Raw genomic sequence first — 20,225 nt, 5'->3', positions numbered from 1 at the left:
ATTGATATCTACTTCGTCCCCACCTAAGCAAATTTATTTTTGGGGTGGTGGGGGAGCAGGGGGCCTGGAGAAATTCCTTGTCTATTCATATAAAACTCATTATCTTATGGCTATATTTTATAGATGACCTTTTCACGATGTGGAGAGGCTCAGAAAAAGAAGGTTTGATTTAATTACCAAGATTAATCAGAATGATTTGAACATATAACTTACTGGCATAATATTTGGGGATTGAAGTAATTAATTATTGATATTGTGCTTCTTTTCCCATAGTATTCAGTGGAACGTTGTAAAGTATTTAAAGTCACTTTTCAAACATTCATTATTCTCAGTTGGAGAGTGTGACTGAACGAAGGAGTAGGAATTGTTTGGAGGAAATCTATTGTAGGTGATGATTCCTTAATGAATTATAGTTAAGGAATGGACCATAAATATTATTCATGGGCTTTGAGCACTTACACTGAGACTGCAAGAAATGTAAATATGGATGCATTGTATATCTTCAATATATCAGAATATGCCTACAGGACTATGGAGCTGAATCTTGATGACCCACATGGTTCTAATTGGTGGATTAATTGTGTATTTGGGTACTTCACAATATATATTTATCTTGAAAAGGTAGAATACCAAACTAGTATTAGTAATGCTCTGAGGGACTGTATAAGTACGGACCCAATTGATTTCAGACAATGAACAACAAAATCCCTGGAAGATGAGAAAATCATCCATATTCATATTGGTATGGAGAATATATTATCGCTTATATTAAAAAGTGGATTCCATTTAGCTACTGAACCATTTCTATGATCCTTATTTAGCACTTAGGATTTGGCACATCATTTATTTGAATATGATTATAATTATAGAGCAGATTTAAAATTGCAATGATTTGTGTTAAGAGGTAAACAAAATATTGCTAGTCCCATTCTTATCTCCATGTTTCTCTCTCTAAAGCTAGGTGACCGGAGTCCATGAGATCAAGTATCGGATTTATGAAAATACTGGTAGACAGTTGACATAGGGAGTATGAATTATAAATATTGAATGAACTTTATAATCAAAATATATGTTGACGCTTCTGTATTAATCTAAGTGGAGACATATATTATGGTGAAAATTGATGTGTCTTTTTTCACCGTTCAATATTGCACATACTGAAAAGCAGTGGTAGATTGACAGCGTACTTAGATGTGATCAAGGCATTGTACCGAAACACGTGCATCTTGTTTGTTAATGCTGTGGAAATAAATTACTGAGGATATGAATCGGTTGCTATGTCACCTGATCTGTTAACAACATTGAATGCTAATGGAAAACATGTTGAAGCAGTTTGAGAGAGACACTGGCTACATACGGTGCTTGACATTGTTTCACCACTTCTAGATTTCAACTATATGGGTGTGTGTGGCTACAATATATTTTGTTTACCCAGTAGCAGTCACCATTGGGTAGTTATAGTTAGAACCATGTTGCCATAGGAAAAGTACTTTTTGGTTTGATGAATTTTCATGAGAGTTGGTACGAAACTGTTCTTCCATCTCAGCTCCTGTCTAGAAAGTTTTGGGGTGCTCGGTCATGCGGGGCCTGGGATAAAGGTGGGGTGTGTCCCAAAACATGTCTTCTCAATTAATTTTTTCCATAGGAAAATGAGACACACCTACAGCCAAAAGACTAAATGGAGTTACACCAAATTTGGCAGGAAGCTAGATCACAGTCAGAGGTGCTGGAATTATGCAGCAAAAGAGAACCAAATTATGTGATAGAGGTTCCTAAATTATGGAGTGAGAAGCTGCAAACTATGCAGCATAACGTGCACATTTTGTGATAGAATTAGTTCATTATTCTGTCAGTTTTACAAATGTTGGCACTGTCTGGACAAAGGGCTCACCTTATTAGTGCTAGTTTAGCACCCAAATACAGCAATATGCAACTGAAAGATAAATAAAACTTTGCAAAGTGCATTCCGCTGCACAGCAGCAAACATTTATGTCAAAAATGCCACAGCTGCAGAATCACATTCCAGTGGACCTGATCTTGGTCCAGAATTCCATTGTCTAGTTCTTGAAAAATTAAGATTGGAAAACTTTGCATATTTTGTGCTGTGGAGGATCTATGGGGCTGACACAACTAGAGATGACATCTTATTGGCTGCCTCCACATCAACAAAGATATGATGGCAGGCATTTTAGGACTTGATTACTGTTGTGAAAAATAGTTTAAAGCATATATAAGGGGGTAGGGTGGGGATATCTTTCCCCCCTAGGCCTGGTCACGGTGTCCCCGAGGGTCCCCCACTGGGTCAAAAAACAATTTTTTTTAAACCTTTACTGCAAATTCATGGTGGAGCCATGGTAAAATAAAAATAAAAGAATGGGCTGGAAAAAAAACCATGGTGGGCCTAACCTTGTGGGAGGGGGTGGTGCAATGTATTTCACAGGAGACTTGAGGGTCCAGGGACCCCATCCAATGGACCTGATATGTGAAATAACAGGAAGAGGACGTGTGGACCCCTTTTCAAGCCTCTTTGAGTCCCTGTGTACCATATCTTCTGGGGCCAGTCTCTTAGTTAGGTGAGGGAGGCATGCAGTCCCCCTCATATCCCAAGGCTTATTTCTTCTAGGCGCCCCCATTCCAAGCCTCCTGGACGCCACGGAGACCCCACCCCCTGGGACATTCAAACTTTATTGTGGAGGACAGGCATGATCCCCTTCAGTGATTGTATAGCTGCCGGGGCCCCATTCCCCAGGGCTGGCTCTGTTGCTCTGTCCCGGTGACCCTACAATTCCGGGAACACTATAGCTTCCCTGACCAACAGAATGTGGGCAGGAAAGTTTTATGTGCTCCCACCTGGCGGTAGCAGAAAGCTGTTCCCGCTGGGTAGGAGCACAAACATTTTTCCCTGTCTGAGCTCTCACAGGCAGGGAAACCCAGAATTGCTCCAGCCCTGTGGGAGCAAAGGAAAAGCTGCTCCCACTGGTTGGAGCAATGCTGGCTCCCAGTGTACCTGAGAAGGGTGCTTGAAGGAGAGATAGCATGGGTGAGGACCGTGTGGCACTTCCAGCAGCCTCCAATGTTAAACAAAAAGAAAGGCAGCCAGCTCCTGTGATTGCAGAGAGCTAGTGAGGCCAAGGGGGACCTGGGACTCCCACCTGTAGCCCAACAAATCTAAACAAATGGTGTGGGTGCCCCCGGTGGACACCCCAGTATTTTAAACAAACATTAAAAATGGAGCTGCTTGCAGGTAGCAGGCAGAGGCGTGGGAGCCCTGTAGCCCCATGCGGCCCCAACACAAATTAAACCTGTGGGTGTCCAGGATGGGCACCAGGACACCCAAAAACGACACAAAAAAAGAATGAAAGAATATTAATGAGTGGCAGAAGCTGCTTATTTATTATTCACTGCATCAAGCAAAGAGCGCCCCATAATGCCCTGCAAGAGCTTTTTACTGATTTTCTTTTGCCTGGTGATGCCACTAGAAGAGGCAGAGGGACCACTAAACATATTTTTTTAATGTTGTGAGGAGCTGCTGGGAGTGCAGCATCCCTCCAGCAAAATTGAAAAAAAATGTAGGTCTCCTGGATCAAAACATCTATGCCCACAGGAGACCTTATTATATTTTTCAAGTACTCCTATCGGGACCTCTATGCTGCTCAGCCGAATTACTGGGCCCTATTATGGTTGTTTTTATGGCTGCATTTGTTAAGCTGAAAAATGCTACAAAAAAGACTCAAAGACTTGATGTTTTTGTTTAATAACATTTTATTTTTTATGATAATTACTTTTATTAAACAGTGCACTATGTGAATACATGAAATATATGTTTGATTATAATTATTGTTGACTTTTTTTCGCAACGACAATAGGTCTGCTTAATATATGTTCATATACTAACCCCCTTCATAAAGCCAATCAGCCCACTTTCCATACTTTTGGTGTTCTGAACCTTTATCAAATTCAGTAGGTCTCCTTCACACAAAATGACACCCTTTATATTGTAACATCACAGTCAGCCTTTCATGCCTGCAGGCACTTGGGCACCAGGCCCTGTGCCAAACCCCTACAACACAAATCCAAAGGCCATGCAAATTGTGCAGTTGGGCACAAGCGGGGAGTTGGAGGAAGGGTCTGGCCATGGGCCATGCCTTGCAGCCAACAGCACAATGTGCACAGCCAAAGGCTGCACAGGGCTAGATGTTGGTTGCCTATGAGGGTTGGATACAGATCCTGGCCCCAGGCCAGGCCCTGCTGTCAACTGGATGAGGTACACAGCCAAAGGCCATGCACGGTATGGGGGTGTCATTACATAAGGTAATAAACTATTACTCTACATAAAAAAAAAACTGAAAGAAACCTAATGGTTAAAGTGTTGTCATCAATGATTGTGATTTCAGGTGTTGCAGTCATATTATCAATAACTATAACTTGTGCTTTTGCTATGCACTGCTGTGACCTCACATATTACATCACTCATGACATGCTGTATGACAGCATTGATAACATGACTGCAACATCTAAAATGAGATCATTGATGACAACGTTGTGCGTGGTGGGGGCGTGTGTTATAGTCAGTTTAGGGCACAAGTTATAGTTAGTTGTAAGAACTAAACCTGGTAAATTTCATTGGTTTCGTTCATTTTACAAGGTTTACTTTAACTGACATTTTCACCTAGCTATAACGTTCCTTTAACCTTTGTTTTTTTTTTTATGGAAAAAAACAAAGGTTAAAGCAATGCTATAGTTAGGTAAAATATTCAATAACAACATAACATTTCAAACTCTAAAAACCACAGAAATTTACCGGTTATAGTAATAGTTATCTCAAGTAACTATAACTTGTGCCCTAAATTAACTATAGTTCTGCCATGGCCACTTCAATAATTTCATTGCAATGATGTAATAGAAAATGTCATGAGTGATGTAATATGTGGGGTAATCAGAAATGCATGGCGGGGGGAACGAGCTCTAATTACCTTTAAGACTTAGGGGGTCATTTCGACCCCGGCGGGCGGCGGGCGCCGACCGCCAAAAGACCATACCGCGGTCAAATGACCGCGGCGGTCATTTTGACTTTCCCGCTGGGCAGGCATGCGACCGCCAAAAGGGCGCCCGCCCGCCCAGCGGGAAAGCCCCAGCAACGATGAAGACGGCTCCGAATGGAGCCGGCGGAGTTGCTGGTGTGCGACGGGTGCAGTGGCACCCGTCGCGATTTTCAGTGTCTGCTTTGCAGACACTGAAAATCTTAATGGGGCCCTGTTAGGGGGCCCCTGCAGTGCCCATGCCACCCGTTCCCGCCAGCCTCTTCCTGGCGGTGTAAACCGCCAGGAACAGGCTGGCAGGAAGGGGGTCGGAATCCCCATGGCGGCGCTGCTTGCGGCGCCGCCGTGGAGGGTTCCCTGGGGCAGGGGAAAACCGGCGGGAAACCGCCGGTTTCCCTTTTCTGACCGCGGCTTTACCGCCGCGGTCAGAATTGCCCCTGAAGCACCGCCAGCCTGTTGGCGGTGCTTCCTCCGTCCCCGGCCCTGGTGGTCCATGACCGCCAGGGTCAGAATGACCCCCTTAGACTGCTGCATAAATAACTGAAAAAGGAACCAAGGAGCTCTAGGTATTCCCAAGGTTTGAGTGGAGAGCAGCTCCTTCATATGGAGCACTCTGCAACACCACTGACACTCTGAATCTGCTCACTCCAAATGTCTGCTTTTTTAGTGGAGTTTTTAAGAAAAGGATTAGCACAGTGCCACTACACTGAGCTAGAAACTGTCAAAGCCTTTTGCCATTTTTACAGCAAAGTCTTTAAAGGCAGGATTAGCTTGTGCCATCCATGCCAAGCTGAAAAAATGTCAAAATCCTTTTTACCATGTCAGGCACAGTATTATAGCTTTGAATTTGTAAAACATCATCTAAGCTAACCAGGAGTGAATAAAAGCAACCATTGACACCTGTGTTTTGCTCTTGTTAGAACACTTCAGCGCGGTATAGCTTTGTCCAGATACATGGGAGCACCCAGCATACGGCAAGACAATACCCTTTCAGGCTTAGAGTGGCTCATGAATTATGCAATAAAAGAAAGCAAGTATCTCTTGGCAGTACCCAAGATTTAGGTGGGGAGCAACTCCTTCATATTGAGCACCCTACAACATCAGCAATGCTCTGAATCTGCTCACCTTAAATATCTGTTTTGCCAGCAGAGTTTTAAGCAGAGTATTAGAGAGTTAGAATGTGACAAATCCTTTTTCCATTTGTGTACAGCAAAGTCGTTAAGGATAGCATTAGCACAGTGCCATCCAGGGTGAGCTAGAAAAGTGACAAACATACTTTTACCATTCCAGGCACAATATTGCAGGTCTGGATTTATAAGATACTATTATAAAAAACTTGGAATGAATGAAAGCAACCCCTGACGCATGTGTTCCATTCTTATTACAACTTGTTGGAGAGGTATGGCTTTGTTCAGACCAGAACCAAATGATGCTGAGATATATAGGATAATGCTGAAGCAATCCATCAAACATTGTAAGTGAAACTGTAGGTGAGAAATAGGATATATTTCTTGAATTTTGCAACTGGTTGTTATTCTTGTTGAAGAAACAGGTTTTGGTAACACCGACAGGTTTATGTATCTGAAGACTGTCAACAACAGCAATGACTGTGAACCCTTGGTCACATTTTGTTTGTTTATGTATTGAGCAAGGTTACCATTTTGGAACACACAATGTCCCTATTTACCATAAATATAACCCACATACATTTAAGAACAAGGCCTGCTTTGTCAACTGGAACCTCACATCAGTGGTCAAGTATTGTCAGCGTAGTTCTCATAACCCAATGTAGATTTAAATAACAAAGAATCAAGCTACCTGCAAGTTTGTCACTCATGTAATAAAGAATAAATATTCTTTGAAAAAAAAATAGTTTGGCTATTTCGTGCTTCTCTGTGAAATTTCCCACAGCTCAGAGTGCAAAATGTACCCCTCACGTAAGACAACCCTGGAAGCTTCACTGTGACTAGCTCCCTAAATCTCTCGGAGGGCCATCTGAAAAACATAGCCCTTGGGTTCAGACACAATATCTGACAGCCAAGCATGGCTTCATAGATACTTGATTCTTAACTGGCGGTGAATGCGGTGCTGCCCATAGCACCACTAAGGACATTCCTGGAAGAAGAGGCAATATATGATGAAAAAAGACGGTAAGGAACATAGGTTTAATGAGCTCAGTTGCCCGTAGCTCTGCCACATATGTTGTTGCAGCCAAAGCAGGGCCCTGATATTGGTACTGACATTCTCCAACAATGGACAGGGTCTCACCAAAGGACAATTCAACACCGCAGAAGTCAGGGATTAGTAAACCACCCTAAATAGCTACTGCCCTACAGCTCCTGACTATGCATCATTCATGAAAGGTTCGGTTAACCCAGCAGTTGGTACTAACACAGTCGCAAGTGCTGTGAAGTGGCACTCATTTACAAGCTGACATGTTACAAAAAATAAAACAAATAAATATACTTCAAGTGAGTCCTTAATGACACGGGTTTACAGAGATCAGAATTCTGTGCGTAATAATTATCATAAACCCACTGTTTAACCCATTTGTTTTTAGCAGGTCAAAACTGCCATTTTTATTGGGGAGTAAGGCTGGGAAAAAAGCTAAATATTTTAACCTTGGTGTGTTAAAAATCGATTCTGCATATTATGCCTTATCTCCAATTGTTGTAAATGGCCCACCACTTTCTGCATAACTTAGGGAGTTAATCTTAACAAGGATGCATTAAAAGGCTACCTACCTTAAGTGTTTCTTTCTTAGCAAATTTAGATGTTGGTGACACACACTCTTTATCAGATCCATTGCAGAGCTTGTTCTCAGGCTGAAAAGAAACAGAGCAGGCCATTTAAATTTACAGTATTATGGCATCATATACACACACAACGTGCACACAAACACACACACATACATTCTTGTCTTCACTTCTATTTGTTTTTAATGCTCAAGAGTCAAACCCATTTCTATGTTCAGGTCTTACACCTTACATTTTGCTATTTTTAATTCAGAAAGTGGCAAAGTCAGTCATGCAGAGAAAGTGATCTTTTGAATAGCACAGCCAAAATGCATTTTAGGATTTAGAATACGAGATATATCCTCTTTGATCCATTTTATTTTTTTATTTTTATTTTGGGCATCTTTAAAGTGCACGGCTGCTGCCTGTCCATATGGGTGAAGGAGCCACACCCCCACCCTTTTCTCCCAACGAGAAGGGTGTCTGTCAGGCTGAGCAAAGGTCAGCTTGACAGACATTCTTCTTGTTCAGGTCAGGCAACCAGGAGCTAGACATGTGCTAAATGCGCTGGCGCCTGAATGTCTGAGCTGAACTTTGCCACACTGAGGATTTCAAAGCCCTGAGGGCGTGATCTCCTCTGTCTGACAAAAGTGCTTTGAAGCCCTCCCGTCTTGACAAGCCTAGGATCTGGGACAGAGCCAAGTCTCAATCAGTAACACCTCGCCACAGAGTGAGGTGGGGTCAGCAGGCTCACTAACCTATCTCACTCAGTGACGAGTGAGAGACTGCTTCTTTCCCTCACTGCCTGACAATAGAAGAAGGCAGCAGTCCCAACTTTCCTGGAACCTTCAAAACTTCCCTCCTGCAGAGCTGCATTGAAGGTAAGTTTTATGTTTTTTTTATGTTTGTTGCATGTAAGTATGCATGATTGTATGCAGGTGTATTTGTGAGTGAGTGTTGTGAATGGGTGTATGTGTGTCTGTGTGTGAATGCATGTGAGTGAGTGTGCATGTGGGCGTGAGTGGGCCCTGACACCCTCCCTGCTAAAATTATCGGCCGCCACTGACAATCACCCAGAGAAAGTATTTTTGAGTTCAAACTCCATGAAAGAGTATCAGTTGGATAGTTTGAAAGTCGGGTTGGGGGATAGTTCTAGCCATATAAATACATCAACAGCTAAAGATCTCTATTGAACAGCCAGACTTTAATACTTCACTGAAACTGGAGAATTAGGCTTCAGATTCCCCACATTTCACTATTAATGGGAAGATCTCAGTGAAAGACAAAGATGTGCATTGATTATTTCTGTTCTCATAAAGGTATCTTGTCTTCTCTCACTGTTTCCTCATCAGCAAAGAATGTATACAATGCAAGTAATATCCCTTGCCTGCCTCAGTTGGTTAAAGTTATTATTGAATAATGTAGGCCAGACGATACATGGTCTGTCTGCTGCCATTTAAACATGACTTTGTCCACTGGGCTGAACGTTCTTACTTTTCTCTCTTTTCTGTTATTGCTTGCAAACAAGGGTTACACCCAAGTCCTGGCATGGTTCAATAGTACAGTTGTTATATAAGAAAAGGCCTGTAACTGAACATGAAGTTCTAGGCTTATAGGTTTATTGGGTATGGATGCCAGGTTATTCACAAACATTCTGTTGCGAAAGCCTAAGGGCTGGAGTCTACTTCTAAGCTTATCATTTTCAACCAGATTGGTTTCCAAGTGGCATCATATAGCATTCTGTCCTTCTCTATCATTGTACAAACAATTGTACATGCAAAACCACTCCTATAAACGTGCTTTCTCGACTTGAAATCTGCGTTCAACAATTTAAATAAAACCCACCTGTGGCAGAACATAGTTCGGTGGCACATACCTACAATGTCACTTCGTGCAATTCAAATGCTGTACACAGACACGTCCGTTTCCACATAATTTAATTATTGCATGTGCAATTTCCTGTGCACTAATAACAATACCTAGTTTCTCGGGCCATTTTTAGCCAGGACATACATATCATTATCCAGAGTTCCCATAAACATCGTTTATAAATCTTTAATATTAGTGCTCTTTTTATTATGAGCTAACAACTCAGTTCTTCCCAGTATCTTGTAAGACATTTTTAAAAAATAAATCCCTAAACTGCATGTTTTTTAAAAAAAAACAACCTTTGGGTCCTATTCACAAAGGTAAGTTCACACATGTAAATGTACTCTAATGTAAATCTACCAGTGCGCTTAACATTTTGCTTTTTTTACTGTTTGTTTCTTAGTGTAAAGTTATGACCTAAATGTCTCCACCAGCTGATGAAGCCTCTATTACGAGTAACTTCAAACGTAGGAGGACACCTCCAGCACCATGGTGGAGGTATACCTATGGATAATGCTATGGAAAATGTAAACACAATTTTACATTTGTTTTAAAAAAATGAGCATATTTTAATAAAAATATTATTGTAAAACATTTTTAAATGTAGAGCTAACAAAACAAAATGTTACAGTGTATCAACTTACATGTTTATTAAATGATCCATTAATTAGAATAATATGAATTTATAAATAAGAATGTTTACAAAACAATTTAAAGCACATTTCACCTACATCGAAAAAAGGGGAATTTTTATTTTTATTTAATATATATTAAAATATACTAAGGGTTATATAAACTGATTTAAATTCTTTTCAGTTGTTTAACAGGAGTTTAAATAATTATTTATTTTAAGTTAAAAATAAGTGTGCTTCTTCATTTTAATATTCAAAATAACATAATAATTATGTATCAATTATATACATTTTTGGTTTTTTTTAAGGTTTAAATACTTTTATTTTGTGAACATTATTTCCTACAGGGTATTACTTTAAGTCCTTGCCTCTTATTTTTAAAGGGAGTGTGTTGCAGTACCTGAGAGTAGCTAAGGAGTGCATTTAGTACTGTCTTGTGACCTTTTTGCCTGTAATAACTTCAGAAAGCTGGTACATCACAATAGACTCTTTTGTGGGTGCATTTACATGTCCCATCCAAAACCCCTCTTTACACCAACCTAAGCTTCTCCCATTTAGGTGTAAGTATTCCCAGTGTCCAGGCCACTTCCCTGTGTCTCTCCTACATGTACCACTAAAACATAGACCTGTGTGTGTGGAGATCTCTGCAAATGTGGTGGAATTGCAACACAGAAAATATAAGAGTGGCAGAGGTCTCTGCACACAGATTAGTGGCTAGCATTGTGTAGCAACTCTACCTCAGTATTGTACTGCTATTTCTCATACTACAAAATACCTCTGTCTGGCCCTTCTGTAGTTTCGTTCATTACTTAAAAGCCCCATCTTTTATAAGCTTCCAACCAGTTGTGCCCATTTCCAAGACATAACATGATTAAGTATGCTTCGAAAGCATCAATAAGCCCAAAGTAGAGTCTAATGGTTAATCATCTGGAGAGGGATAGACTGGCATAAATAGAGGAATTTGGGGAGAATATAATTTTTAAAAATATTGCGCCATCCAATTAAAGATATAGGTAGTGAATGCCAATTGCAGAGTGGTAAATTGCACTTTCTGAGTAAAGTTTCACAATTCATATTGAGTATGCATCAAACTTAGCAGCAGATGTTAATGTCCAGATGAGTTGTCTCCTGGACCACATATTGTTTAACTGTTTCTTATTCATAATTGGCTATTGTCTGCGTTTTCTTTAAATTGTGCCTTTTTCACAAATTGCTGAGCCTTCTTTACAATTGTCACAGTGGTCCAATTAACATTAATGGAAAAAATCTCTATGTCCTTTGCATGTGCTGAAACCTTAATGTCGATGTTGTGACAGATGACTGGTTCAATAGTCACATTGTTGAATAGGGAGTGTAGATATGGTTCTAAAAAGAGAGCAAACAACAGCGGAGAGACAGGACTCCCCTGACGGGTCCCATGTGGGATTTTTATACTCAATGAGGTTTTGACTCACAATATGTACCTTTGCACTAGGATTTTGGTACAATGCTTGTATTAGTTGAATTGCGGAAACCCAGCTTGACCATAATCAGCCTTAGGAAATACCAAAGGGCACAGTCAAATGCCTTTTCAATGTCAAACAATATCATACCTGCTCGGGTGTGCTTGACATCAGCGTATCAAAAATAGCTGAAGCATTGTTAAAATGGGTAGTGGTATCATGCCCGAGGACCCTCTATGCCACTGCACTCTATGTCGCTCTACTCCAGTCTGCGATACTCCACTCTATATCGCTGCACGCTATGCCTCTCTACTCCCAATCACTACACTCTTCACAACTGCACTCTACTCTGCATCACTGTACTTTACGCCACAGCTCTCTACGCCTCTCTACTCCACTCTACACCACTGCAGTTTGACACACATCTGCAATACTGCACTCTCCGCTGCTGAACTCTGTGCCACTCTACTCTGCACTGCTCTACTTGATTGTACTCCGCTGTATGCCACTGCACTCTATGCCACTCGATTCTGCTCCACTCTGTGCCACTCCACTCTATGCCACTTTGGCTCTGCTCCACTCTGTGCCGCTCAACTCCTTGGCACTCCACTCTGCGCCTCTGCACTCTACTATGCACAACTCTAATCTATCCCACTGCATTCTACAAATCTGCATTGTTTGCCACTGAATTCAGTGCTACTGCACTCAATGCCACTATAACAACACTCTTCTCCACTCTTTGCCATTCCACTCTACAACACTCCAAGCCACTATCCTCTATGCCACTAACATTTAGGCATGCTAAACAGCAGCCACACTGATGTACAGCATGGCAAAACACATTGCATAGACAAAACCTATTGGCTTTGCCAATGCTTGTTATTAATTAGTTGTGCCTCTGTGTGTATTTTTATTTAATTATTATTTTTGGCAACTAACCCTCCCCTTTTCTCTTCTCCCTCCTTCTTCCTTTTCTTTATTTGCCCATTGTGAATAATCACTTAGCATAATCCCTGACATTATATTGTAATGTTCTGACTATGATCTGTTGGAAATGGCCTTCTCTACAGGGTCACCTCCAAACTTTTTGCGTCACTCCTCTTCTTTTTGCTAGAGTTTTGCTTGTTGGCTTTAGGACTCTGTGCACTTTACCACTGCTAACCAGTGCTAAAGTGCCTCTGCTCACTCCACTAAACATGGTTTGATTGCCATATGCCTGATTGGCATATTTAATTTACTTGTAAGTCCCTTGGAGAGTGGTATACCCAGTGCTTAATATGTAAATAAAAAGGTGCCAGTGCCCAAAGCCCTCCTCTTAAACATGCGGCTGCTGCAATTAAATGTGCGAACAGGGAATACTGAGGCAGCATAATTCTGAAGCCATCTCGTGCCTCTTTAATACATTCACAGCCACTCCCTGCCCCTTCAGCTCACTCCTACAACTTTCTGCCCGCTACCTTTGTGACGCTTTTTCATTTTTTCCTTCCTCCATTTTTCCCATGTGTGTCTTTTGGTTGTAGCAAATGCTTGACGCAGAAGAATAAGCCCCAGCCCTGAAAAATAAGTGCCGGTGCTCAGCACCGGAAACAACAAGCACAAATTAAGCACTGGGTATACTATATACCCAGGGTCTGTGAATTAAATGCTACTAGTGAGCCTGCAGCACCTATTGTGCTATCCACTTACTAAGCACTTAAAAACCTGTCGGAGGCCAGTCACTGCAGCCTGAATGCAGTGTCCCTCTGCTAGGTCGACTTGGCATTTAAAATCCTTGCCAAACCTTACACTCCTCTTTTATTACATATGTCACCCCTAGGGTAGGCCCTAGGTAGCCCATAGGGTTGGGTGCTGCATAATTAAAATGTAGGACATGTAGTTTTTCTTGTTCTAGTAGTGAATAAATCCCAAATTCATTTTTCACTACTGTGAGGCCTACTCTCCCTTAGAATAACATGGGGATTCCTTATTACATCTAATAAGCTGTAATTCTCAAAGGTCACATGACTGGGTGTAATTGACAGTTGTGACTTTGTGAATTCATCCCGGACAGTCACACAATAGTGGGATTAGATGAGCCTGAATGGCCTTTCCACTGGCAGGATGGAGGGGTCGGAGCTGAGCAAAGCCCCACTTGCACCCGCATAGGTTGTGCTCTGCCACCATGCACTAGGCTTAACAAACCTGTATTTTCAGTGCAGACAGCTAGAAGCCAGGGTGGAGGAGGCAGGAAACTCCTGGAAATTCAAAGAACCTTTCTGGAAACTTCTCCCACTTTCTAGGAGCAGGGCAAAAAGGTATAAAAATAGGGCTCTCAAACTGACTCTTCAGTTCACTACTGGACCTCTGGAAGGACTCTCCGATGACTGCCTGCTACTGTGACCTGTGGTGCACTCTGCCAGACCGCTTCTGTACCTGGTAGGAGTGCTTTTCTGTCTGGATCCTGCCTTGAACCCTATGGGGCCAGCCCTGCATCTTCAACTGCACCTACGACTTCAGGAACTGACTCCAAGGGCTATTCTGCTGGCCTCCTGTTCAGACCACAGGGACATAACATTCCCTCACCATCTTGAACCCGCACCTGAAACCAGCCTGAGTAAATTCTGAACTCACAAGAGGTCCCCTTACACTCCTGGACCCTTGGTTGTGGTGCTAAAGGTCACTGGATAACTGTGGTTGACACGTTTATCTTTTAGGTGCTATTTTGCATCTTAAATTTTAAAAATGCAAAAATCTGGTTCTACTAATTGGAGTTTGATGGTTTTGATCTCAAATAATTTCTTAACATTTATTCTACTTTTCTAAATTGGTTCGGTTCAGGATTATTGTGTTGTTTTTTAAATGTATTACTGTTTGTGTGCTGTATTAATATTTTACACATTGCTTCTAAGTTAAGCCTGACTGCTTTTTGTTCCAATCTACCCAGGGATAAGCACAGGTTAATTTAGTGACTTTTTATGGTTCATCCTGCAAGGGATTGTGGCTGTTGCTTGACCAGAGCTCACACTCCAGGCAACCTACAATGCAATTTCTCACATGATCCTTATATCATATTAGGATTGAAATGTCGACTCTTGTGCATTAACACTGCACTGTACATATGATTCTGAAAAGGGCTGATTTTCTGCTATGTGCTTATTGTGATGAAGAGTATATATTTTTGATTTCCATCACGGGTAACTACCTGAGTTTCTTTGGATGTTTCTTGTATGCTTTGGTCTCTCTTGACACAACCCACTATTTTACCTAATTGTTAATAAATGCAGTTTTATTTGCATATGAACATATTATGTTCTGTTTAAATCTATCAAATTATTGAAAGTGTGACTGTTAGTTACAGGGACCTTTGTTCCTTTAAAACAATTATAAACCGAATAGAGCATGTATTCTCAAACCCATTTAGTTTATATGGACAGGGCAGTTGCAATTTAGATTTGACTTAGTTACATGCACCTTTCAACAAACTTCAAATAATTCTGGCAGTCATCATTGACATATTAGGAATGTGACAAGCCTACGTTTAGCCATTGCTGGTGGCTGGCCTTAGCAGAATAATAACCATGACCGATAAGAGGTGGGCATCCTGGTCATCATGGTGTCCAGCCTTGGCACAATGGTGGACCTGATAAGATGGTGGGCAATATTGGCATAGAAAAGGCGTTCTTGATGTTATGAGGAGGCTTCATGGCATATGATTGCATTACCTGGAAACTTGAAGCAGAATCTGTCCATGTGAGCCATTTATACATGTGAATAATTGATGAACATAACAAGCTGATGTGAGGCGATTGTGTATTTCCTAAAAATGAATATTATCATTTCGAAGGCAAAATTATGATTTTTGTCAGGAAAAAATATTTTTCTTCTGCAAAATTGAGTTTGTTTGCCCACAATGGAAAGTGGTATTTGATTACAAAATATGAGTATTTTCTGAAACTGATATGCTGAGAGAGAAAATTGTTACAATTGCAAAACACTTTTAAATTTAACATTTCAATGATAAATGCAAGGTGGATTGGATTGACTTGTTACCTTGATCATGTTCTATATGTCAAAGGGGACATAATGCTTCAGCTAATATTTCATTAGCCAGACAGAGACAGTCAATTTGGATAAGTCTGAAATTCTTGGGTGGTCATAGTGAAATATTAGCATTTGTTGTACTATTTTACTGTGCTAAAAATTGCTAGTAGCTCTGGAGGGTTTTCTTAGAGAAAATGTTGGAGACCCCTGGTTTAGGGCATATGAACTCTCAGTGGCGCGCCAGAGGCAAGCCGTCTGCGCCTGTCCGCGCCTGGACAGCGCCCAGCACCCGTCCCCCTGGTCCACGCTCCTCTGCCCCCTACTCCTCCACAGAACTCCTTGCTCTCAACCCAGGCCAGCACCCTGCCTGCACCCAGGCCAACCCCAAACACACACACAGACATTTCACATGCCACTCATTCCATTTTTCCTGCACTCACACCAACACCAGCAACACTAACAAGCACCACAACAACACCAAACCCCCCAATCACCTCAACTGCATCCTCCTTAACACACGCTCCGTCCACAAGCAAGCCATAAAGCTTTTGGGACTTGCTCACCACAAACTCTCCTGACATTGCCACTGAAACACGGATGAACTCCTCATTAGAACCCAACATCGCCATAGCCATCCGAGAAGGTTTCAAAATCATCCGTAGAGACCGCACCAACAAACCAGGAGGAGGTATTGCCATAATACACAAAAACGCCATCAAAATTTCCACCAACACTAAGGACACCTTAGACAACGCACAACACCTACACTTTCAAGTACACATCAACGCTAACACCACCCTAAGAGGATACCCACATCTACAGACCACTAGGACCCTGCCCCCCATTCTGTGACACCATCGCCAATACTATCAACTCCCACACTCTCACCTCCACAGACTACATACTCCTTGGTGACCTTAATTTTCACCTAGAAAGCACCCATGACTGCAACTCCACGGCCCTGCTGGACAACCTCACGAACCTCGGCCTCAAGCAACTGGTCACCTCACCCACCCACTCAGCAGGACACACGCTAGACACCATCTTCACCTCCAGCAACCACATCACCTTCACTCACACCAACGAACTCCACTGGACTGACCACCACTGCGTCCACTTCTTCTTCCTGAAACCCACCACCCACCACCAACAGCACCCTACACCCTACCGCAAGTGGTACAAGATCTCCAAAAAACACCTGATCTCCAACCTCACACAAGCTCCACCTCCCATCACCAACAACCCCAACACCGCCACCCTCAACCTCACACGATGGCTAGAAACTTGCGCACGCTCCCTTGCCCCTTTGAAAACAAACAACAACTCCCGCACCATCAAGACCACCCCCTGGTTCACCACAGAGCTTCAGTCTTCCAAACGAGAATGCCGAAAAATTGAGAAAGCCTGGCGCCAAGAACCCTCAATGAGCAACTTCTCAGCCCTCAAAACAGCCATGCGCAAACACCACCAGCTCATCCGGACCACAAAATGGTCCTTCTACAAAGAACGCATAGACAACAACACGCACAACAGCAAGGAACTTTTTGCCATCATCAAAGAACTCACCAAACCCAAACCCTGCACCATCGACCCTCCACACTCCCAAGACCTCTGCAACTCCCTCTCAAACTACTTCCACTGCAAAATCGCAGACATACACAACAGCTTCACATTGTCAGCACCCACCATCACCACCACCGATACAACCAACACCACAACGCCCTGCCGCACCAACCTACTGAACACCTGGCCCCCCACCAACGACGAAGAAATCAGCAAAAACATGAGCTCCATCCACTCAGGCTCCCCAACAGACCCTTGCCACCACCACATCTTCAACAAGGCCAGCCAAATCATTGCTCCCCAGCTCCGGGCCATCATCAACAGTTCCTTCAACACCGCAACCTTCCCAGATATTTGGAAACACGCCGAAGTCAACACTCTTCTCAAAAACCCAAAGCCGACCCTGAAGACCTCACAAACTACCGACCCATTTCTCATCTCCCCTTCCCCGCAAAGGTCGTGGAGAAGATAGTAAACGTACAATTGTCTTGTTTCCTAGAAGACAACAACATACTCAATGTCTCCCAGTCTGGATTCCGCAAAAACCACAGCACTGAGACCGCCCTCATCGCCTGCACAGACGACATCAGGACCAGATTGGACAAGGGCGAGACCGTTGCCCTCATCCTCCTAGACCTCTCTGTAGCTTTTGTCAATATATGCCACCAAACCCTCCGCGCACGCCTTTTCGATGCCGGAATTCGTCACAAAGACCTAGACTGGCTTACCTCCTTCTTCTCCGAAAGAACCAAAGAGTTTGCCTCCCTCCTTTCCGGTCTACAGCCACCAAGATCATCTGTGGGGTCCCTCAAGGGTCCTCCCTCAGCCCCACCCGCTTCAACATCTACACGGCTCCTCTCGCCAACATCCTCTGCCACAACGGCATCACCATCATTTCTTATGCTGACGACACCCAGCTCATCATCTCCCTCACTAGGAACCCAGCTACCGCCAAGAATAACCTGCACGCCGGACTCCTCGACATCGCCAACTGGATGACAGCAAGCCACCTCAAATTGAATTCAGACAAAACAGAGATCATCATCATCGGCCCCAACAAGGCAGCATGGAACGGCTCTTGGTGGCCCACCACCCTCCGACCACCCCTAATACCCACCACCCACGCACGCAACCTTGGCATCATACAGGACTCGTCTCTCTCCATGACCCAGCAAATTAACGCCATATCATCCTCCTGCTTCAACACCCTTTGTATGCTACGCAAGACTTTCAAATGGATTCCTTTAGAAACAAGAAAAACGTCACCCACTCCCTCATAAACAGCAGACTGGACTACAGCAAAGCCCTCTACGCAGGGACCACAGCCAAGCTTCAAAGAAAACTCCAGCGAATCCAGAACGCAGCCACACGTCTCATCCTCAACCTCCCTTGCCACGAACACATATCCACCCACCTCAGATCCCTACACTGGCTGCCCATCAACAAAAGGATAATTTTCAAAATCCTTGTCCACGCTCACAAAGCCCTCCACGACACTGGACCAGCCTACCTCAACGAACGAGTCAACTTTCACATACCAACTCCACAGCTCCGCTCCGCCGACCTCGCCCTCGCTACAGTCCCCCACATCCAGCGCACCACCTCCGGTGGCAGATACTTCTTCCACCTCGCCGCCAAAACCTGGAACTCCCTCCCCACCAACCTACGCAAGATCCAGGACCTCCTAACCTTCAGAAAGCACCTCAAAACATGGCTTTTCGAGCAGTAACCACCCCGCAGCGCCGTGAGACCCTACCAGGTGAGTAGTGCGCTTAAGAAATGTATTTGATTGATTCTGTTACTTTTATTGGTTTGGTTAAAATCCAGTAAGCCATTTTGGATATATAGTGCACAATGTGAGTTTCCAGCCTGTATGTTAAGGTATGTATATTTTTGAAAAAGCATACAAATCATTCACTGGGATATGCAGCCAACAGGACTCCAGTGTGCATGCTCTCATAGGTGTTTTCCTCCCAATGTGCTCAAACAATGGTAGAAAGGTAAAAGGAAAACATGAAAAAAGCAGCAAGGCGGGAGAGCTGATTTTTCAGTTTTCATAATAAGGCAAGTAAGCACACCCACTTATGAATAACTCTCACTGGCCCTTAAATGAATGTATCTATTTATCTATCTATCTATCTATCTATCTATCTATCTATCTATCTATCTATCTATCTATCTATCTATCTATCTATCTATCTATCTATCTATCTATCTACCGACCTACCTATCTACTTACTTATGGTATGGGCTTCTTATGTGCTGCTCCACACTAAGGGCCTAATTATGAGTTAGGCGGTTCACAGACTACCAAACTCATGGTGGCGGTCGGACCGCTAATAGACCGCCGCCTCCACTGGGATCAAGGATCTCAATGGGTTGGCGGCGTTGAAAGTTGTGGTCAGCCATGGTGGTGCTGAGTTCGGCACCGCCATGCTAATCACCACTTTGCTTTCCACCAGCCTTTGTCCCTGCCTGAAAAGGATGGCAGAAAGGCAGTGCTGGGGGGTTGCGGGGGGACCCCTACACTGCCACTGACCAGATAGATTGGAGCAATCCCCTAAAGACAGCATAAAACTTTTTAAGTGAGTTTCTCCTGCACATAGATTGGAGCAATCCCTGAAAGATACTTTAAAACTTTTTGAGCGTCTTTCAGGGATTGCTCAAATCTGTCTGAAGGAGAAACTCAATTGGGGCCGACTAACACATTTACTTAGGTTGGCGGTCAGATGCTTCTGATGATTCTAAGAACAAAACGTCATTAGAAAGGAGACTGCATATTTGCAGGACTTGGCTCTCAAGTATGGAACCAGTAGCCAGAGGCTATAAAAACAAAGTTCACTCTGCTGGGGTTCAGGAACTCAGACAACACATTTTTGTCTTTAGCCTTGCCATCTTGTTTGCTCTTATTACGGTGAAGCAAAC

The 20,225-nt window shown here is 43.0% G+C and overlaps 1 protein-coding gene across 5 annotated transcripts in view; it reads right to left on the bottom strand.

Moving 5' to 3' along the window:
• Window positions 1-20,225, bottom strand: part of OSBPL5 (oxysterol binding protein like 5) — a 1,002,849-nt gene that overhangs the window by 398,006 nt on the left and 584,618 nt on the right. For all 5 annotated transcript variants that reach the window (XM_069223010.1, XM_069223008.1, XM_069223007.1 and 2 more), the window contains one exon: window positions 7,784-7,864. In XM_069223010.1, coding sequence (XP_069079111.1) covers window positions 7,784-7,864 — 81 coding nt within the window. The remainder of the gene's footprint in view (window positions 1-7,783; window positions 7,865-20,225) is intronic.

The sequence above is a fragment of the Pleurodeles waltl genome, chromosome 3_1 (genome assembly GCF_031143425.1).
Source record: "Pleurodeles waltl isolate 20211129_DDA chromosome 3_1, aPleWal1.hap1.20221129, whole genome shotgun sequence".
Classification (NCBI taxonomy): domain Eukaryota; kingdom Metazoa; phylum Chordata; class Amphibia; order Caudata; family Salamandridae; genus Pleurodeles; species Pleurodeles waltl.
This window is presented reverse-complemented; position numbering and strand designations above follow the sequence as displayed.